Source organism: Rhagoletis zephyria, unplaced genomic scaffold (genome assembly GCF_001687245.7).
Source record: "Rhagoletis zephyria isolate East Lansing unplaced genomic scaffold, Rhagoletis_zephyria_1.1 Rzeph_scaffold_01750, whole genome shotgun sequence".
NCBI lineage: Eukaryota > Metazoa > Arthropoda > Insecta > Diptera > Tephritidae > Rhagoletis > Rhagoletis zephyria.
The window spans coordinates 44012-50782 of NW_016158834.1; the positions used below are offsets into that span (position 1 = coordinate 44012).

Consider the following 6771-nt stretch of genomic DNA (forward strand, 5'->3'; position numbering starts at 1 on the left):
ACTCCCGATTGCGTCTGCATGACTCCTGCACGACTTTACAATTCACTTTAAGTGAGGTATTGATCAAAATCTCGCCAAAAAGCTAACTATAAGTTGGTTAGTTTTAACAATTGATAATTTTTCACTGCAGGGTAGTAATTGCTTATTCTAGTTTAGATCTAATAAACACTTTGAACAAATTTAAAGATACCGTAGGAGCTAAACCCGATTTTATAGAAGTTAATTTGACTAAAAGATTTCTACCCATAACAACCACATTTTTAACTCTCTCAATTTGACCACCAATAGTACAATTAGCTTTTATTGATCTACCAAGCCAAATAATTTTATCCACTTGCTCAATATTAGAATCATTTAAATGCTAAATTTATTCCTGCAACTGGTTGTCATATTACACAAACTTTGTTTTATTTGAGTTAAAACTTAAATTAAGCGAGCTGCACAAAATCTGCATATCAGAGATCTTTGAAGCCAAATTTAAAATAGCATCATTTTCATTTAAAACATATGACACAATAGCCAAATCATCAGCAAATTGAAATAACGAAGTATTGTAATCATTAATGTTATGAAGTTTTGCAGTATACAAATTAAACAAAATCGGAGAGACAACTTCCTTGCGGAATGCCATTATTAATCTCTACCATATGACCTCCAAGAGTTAACTTCCTCAAAGAAAAAAATATATATGTATATATACCCAATTACCAATTCTTGAGTCAATACCCAAACGCTTTAAAATCTGTTGAAGAATATTTAAATCACCACAATAAAAAGCATCAGATATATCTAAAAAAAAAAAAAAAAAAAAAAAAAACTTTTTTNAAAAAAAAAAAAAAAAAAATACCTTTTTCTTATAATGCTTCTTTTCCTCTAAGGAATGTAAAATTTCATTAATACACATTGTAGCTGATCTCTGCTTTCTATCATAGTGAAATAATATGCGCGTTCCTTATCTCCCAGAAATAGTCAGAAAAAGTCCGAAGTAGTCAGATTTAGTCCAAAAAGCGTTCCTTAACTCGGAAATGACAGCAAAAATGAGAGAGCAACAGTCAGTGAGAGCGACTCTCATCAGTCCGAAGTAGTCAGATTTAGTCAGAAGAATTTTTTCTGGCAAAATCCTGAAAAGTGTCAAACTCAACTGAATTTAAATTAACGGAAATTAAAGAATACGCAAAAAGTGAGAATAATCTAAAAAGTAAAAAAGTGAATTCAAATTGGAAGGAGGCAAAAAATAATTGATATAGTAAGTGTTTATTGTGCTTGTGCTTGTGTGAATGTGTTTTGTACATACATTTCCATTCTTATTTGACGTTAGCTTTGTTGTTGCCATTCTTTGGACTAAAAATTTGGTTTTTTGCGTTCCTTTACTTTTCCTGTTACTCTCTTTTAGTGAGCGCATTTTGCTTACGCTCTGGCATTTTGACACTTTTCAGATTTTAGTCCAAAAAGATAAGGAATGAACCTAATATAAAGTGTACCAGGTAACTGGCGTTTTCATATTTGAAAGCAATCTTTGATTTTGTTATTATTTTTTCTTTCCTTTTTGGTGTTCGCTTTTTTCCAAAACTGGCGTTAACCCTTTGTTTTGTTGCATACCTCTGTCCAATTTCGGCTTAAATCCTCAACCTTCCGGACTAAAAACATCAATACTATAACGCTATGTGTGCTTTTGCTCAAACGGCAAGAATTTCTTGGCATTTTTTCTTTAGTTTTTTATTAAATCATAAAAATACCTATACTACGTTTATAAGCACGTATTATTTGCAAATGACAATTTGCAAAATGGTAAAATTTGCCGTATAAATGCTGAGTTAATTTTCTATTTGCAAATAAGCGCAAGAAGCCGCCATTCTTAGGCTTATTTTCTTTTTCGATGGTCATCTTATTGCCTTTTTATAATCAAGACGTTGCCATTTTTAAACATCATGGTTTCCACACTACACCTTTTCTAATCTCGTTACATATTTGGGCAATTTCAGATTTTAAGTTTTATAAAGGAATTTGTTCTTATTCACTAAAATTTACGAAATACGATTTCTGATCAAAATTTAACAAGAATTTTACCCTGCTCCCACATAAGGTTTGTTCGTCGAAAATCCAGCAAGAATAATCCAACACTCAAAATATCACAGAGTAAGAAAAAATTCTCTCTCATGTTGAGAAACTTGCAAATTTCTGCACAGACGCAAATTTGCAGGAATTTGCAAGTTCCATTGCCAGCTGGTGTCCACGGTTGCATTTCAAACATAATAAATTTTTTTAGAATTTTTAAAATTCTTTCAGATGGACAAAGAAAAGAATATACATGTACATGATACAACTATAGTAAGGTAGAACCGCTGAGAGGCACTTTTATCATTTTTGACGTTTGTAAACCATTTAGTCTGCCGCTCTCATTTCCATTGTTTATTTTGGTTTTGTTTTTCCATTCAAACAAATCATAAATCAAAAATATTCTTATGAAAAAAACAACTTTTCAAGCGTGAAAAATTTATATAAAAACACGATAATACTCAGATCTCAGTTCTATCATTTTAATTACATGTGAACTGGTATGTATATATGTTTATTTGTGCACATAATTTAATGTTGAGCGAAAGTACCGCCGAATTCTTTCGTGACATCGTTACTCCAAAGAATGGATGCTCCAATATTCACCGTTGCAAGGAATCTAACCTGTCCCAAATAAAACCAGTGGATTGCTTTAGTAGAGTTTCAGTACGCTTATATTCAAGTACCCTCTAATTCTTTGGTAACATCTTCACATATATGCACTTATGTATTTTCAAATTTGCAAATGTTTGTGTGTATCTGCACAAATAAAGTGAATAATAGAATCCTTTTGGGAAATAAAACAATTGGCTTGGAAATTTTATGTCATGATTTTCTTCATTTTTTTAATACATTTTTCTCGATTTTCAGGCTTCTTGAGGTACCTGATTTTAAAAAATGTCCTTCCAACAAAGAATCTCTTTTTTACATCATCATCAATTTGGATATGTTTTGAAAGATTTAACAATGTTTTTAAATAACCTGGATTAGTGTTTAAGGTATTACTATTATGTTTAACAAAAACTCCATTTAGGTTTTCTAATATTGTCATAAAACTACTGGTTGGCTTATNCCTGCACCTGCCTCTTTGGTGCAATTATTATATCGCTTTTCCTATCAAAACACCACTCCTCGCGAACCTTCATCTCATCGAACGACAAGACGCATATTTTGTCTTCAAACTCTAAATCTACACCACTCATATGTCTTAGAGTTTCCTTTTGGATGCCAGGTTCCACATCAAATTTTGCTGACCACCTTCTTAATGTAGTTGGAGAAGGTAATGGGTAGCCCTTCTTGCGCAAGAGTTTGTAACAACGAGGACCAGCCGCATAAATACAAATCGCCGAAGATATATCATTTATATCATATCGAGGCGAAATGATAGCTTCCTGCATGATCTTTTGCTGGGTTTCTGTAAAACATGAAGGCCTCGATTGCTGCAGCTCTAATTTGAACTTTAAGGTAGCATTTTCTTCGCAGAGCCGCTGAATTACTTTTTTTAATTCAATATTTTCCATAAAGTAATGGTCAATGTAATCGCTATTAAGAGTGGTATGAAATTTGAGAGATATTGACAACTTATAATATTAGTTTTATGATACAAACTCTGTTTGTGTAGCAATCGTATCTTGACTACCCGTGGATGCTTCTTCCCCTCCAGATGCCACTTCTATATGCGACTGCATGGCGTATTGCACAAGCGTACTAACAAGAAAACATTGTCACTTTTATACACTAATCAAGGAATATATTTACTTTGGGACAGCACTTTTAGAAAGCATGACTTTTTGATTGCGGTACAAAAGGTCCTTTTTGAAAAAATGTATCGAACATACGAATGGACGGTTGGGTAAGTCCTCTTTGTTGATCCCGCAAACCTCAATCCATTTTTGCCGCATGTAAGGGATTTGGGGAAAGTTAAAAAACTTTATATCCGTTTCCTTACACAGATGGATGGTATTTCTGCAACCCTTATAAATGCAGGTCATATTTTATGGCTAACTCTTTGGGAAAGGCCACAAATTCAAAATAAACTTCTCGTACAAAAGTTGAAACTTGAAATAAATTTTTTTATAATGATATTACATATTTTGTTTTTACTTGGCATTTGTTTCCTCTCTTGAGAAAGCCCTTATAATGCTGGCAAACTTCAAAAAAAAATCATGGCCGACGAATTGAGAGAACGGTTCTACCTTACTATGTTTTTATCATGATACATGTATATTTCTTGTCGTTCTGACTTTCTTTAACATACATTTCAATTTTTTTATTGTACTAGCTGTCAGGTTTCTTAAATCGACTCTGGTTGCAATTGCATTCCGATTGCGAATACAAGTATTTTAGTGCATTCCAGAACGTCTACGATTTGCAGGTTTTGCTGGATTTAGTCCAAAGTCGTTCCCGTATGCCACGTTCCCATAAGGTTTATTAAAGGCGAAAACAGCTGTTCCTGTAAAACCTGCAAATCCTGAAGTACGGGAACAGGCTAATTTAATTCCTTTATTCAAAAAAAAAATAAAAAATCGCTCGTGTTTAAAAATTTTTAAATTTAACGAACTTATTTATTCAAATTATCGTAGACAAAAAATGCAACCATGTGCCACAATTCTTTTCAAGCACCCTTGAATTTTTTTATTTAAAAGTTATGTCCACCGGTACAATTAGTTCTTTATTTAACCGTTTTTAATATTTTTATTCGTTAAATTTATTAATCTTCATTGGCCGGACAATTGGTTACCAATGCCGGGAAATTGCACACATATCGATCGCGATCGTACCACATGCCAATTTCGCAGAAGAGCTGCACGGCTTCTCCTTCCACGCATTGCCAGAAAACTCGGCAATGTTGGCTGTCCCCAAAACGAGCGCCATTCGGAGCTGTACTGCAATCAATTCCCGCCCCGCCATCGCCACCACCATTGTCGCAATTACACGGCGGGCACTTTCCATTCTGACAACTCTGTAAAGTAGTGTTGAAGCGCTGGCCAGGTGGGCAGTACTGTTGTATGACCATTTCCCCATGACATAGGAGGTATCCAACACAATCAGTTAAATCGGGAACCTTGTAGCCATAGGGTTTGCTAATACATGCACGCATTGAAGAATTATCGGGGGTATCTAGACTTGTTAGACCATCAGGTATGATTGCACTGCACCAAAAAGTTACCGCCAACAAAGTGACGACATATTGTAGGACAACTGAAAGAAATTTTTATCTAAAACCATGGCAATTCAATTATGGAATTGTTCTCAATTTACTTGACATTGCAAAAATTTTTTGCAGTTACACTCTTACAACCTTTTAGAACTAATATCGTATACAGTTTGAAGTACGAGTTTTTATAGTACCTAGTATCTCCGATACATATAAACTGCTCAAACTAACTGGAAATCATACACAATCGGGTCTAAATACATATTTACCTTGTGGCTGATGCGACATTTTATCTATTCAACAGTAATTAGCTTTGTTAAGTAATGCATATTGATGTATATATGTACATATGTACACCTACTACATATGTGCAGCAAGAATGATGTTCATTACACCATGTATGTGCAGCCCTTGAGCTCGCGAGTGAAAACAGATTTTGTGCTTTCACATGTACACATGGAGCTTATTTCTTTTTTTTTTTTTGCACATGCATGAGTGAACCCAGTCGACAAAATGAATAGCGTTTCTTTCCTTCAGGAAGGTATTTTTCATTAAGACATTCATAAATGCAATAGACACATCAGTATGTGCCGACTGCAAAGTTAAATTCAAACTTGCAAGTTTTAGGAACATTTAAAATTTTTATTAGTGAAATTTGTATCTTTTCAGACCAATATGCAGCTCTGAAGAAAAGCAAATAGTCCATATAAAATGATGTACAAAAAATGGCTAAGGAATTTTCTTGTGTAAAATTTGATTGAGGCAGTACGCAGTTCTTAAGAAATTTGCTACGCTTTCTACTACGGTTTTCGAACGTTTTTTTTTTGTGGAAAAGTGCACACGAAAAATTTGAAAAAATGTTTGTTCTGTATTCGCTGGCGACAACAAGACAAAATGGGTGAGAATCGTTGGCCTACAGAAATTCAATGTAGGCTAAAGAGACGAAACTCCCTTAAATGTCGAAAATTTATATTTGTTGACGATCGTGGATACCTATTTATTCTGTCAAGTCGCTGCAAAATAAAGCGCGCAATGTTTATGGTAAAGCCTGATATGCAGTTCAACGATTTTTCAACAAAATTTTCGACATTTTAATCAGATTTAAAAAATAAACAAAAGTGGTAAACAAGCTCACTTTGAAATGGGGTGCAATTGATATGACCGATACTGTACATACGTAAATAAAGCTATAACTGAGCACCCGAAATGTGTAGTTATGCAGTGATTTTTTTTTTAATTTCCAATATTTTTAACCGACTTCACAAAACACTGGTGCGAAATAAAGTCAATTGATCCGATGAATCCGATGAGGTGGCTCTTGGAGCATTCGAGAGAAAGATTTTGCGGAAGGTTTACGGGCCTTTACACGTTGGCGACGGCGAGTACCGCAGACGATGGAACGATGANCTTTGAAATGGGGTGCAATTGATATGACCGATACTGTACATACGTAAATAAAGCTAACGGGTGATTTTTTTGAGGTTAGGATTTTCATGCATTAGTATTTGACAGATCACGTGGGATTTCAGACATGGTGTCAAAGAGAAAGATGCTCAGTA

The 6771-nt window shown here is 34.2% G+C and overlaps 1 protein-coding gene across 1 annotated transcript; it reads right to left on the minus strand.

Moving 5' to 3' along the window:
- Nucleotides 1–4671: 4671 nt before the first annotated feature.
- LOC108365022 (peritrophin-48-like) lies at nt 4672–5430 on the minus strand. Its single transcript, XM_017618928.1, has 2 exons — nt 5317–5430; nt 4672–5256 (listed from the first exon to the last, which is right to left on the minus strand). Exons 1-2 carry the CDS (start codon nt 5321–5323, stop codon nt 4766–4768), a joined length of 498 nt encoding a protein of 165 aa, XP_017474417.1. The 5' UTR covers nt 5324–5430; the 3' UTR covers nt 4672–4765.
- Nucleotides 5431–6771: the final 1341 nt, after the last annotated feature.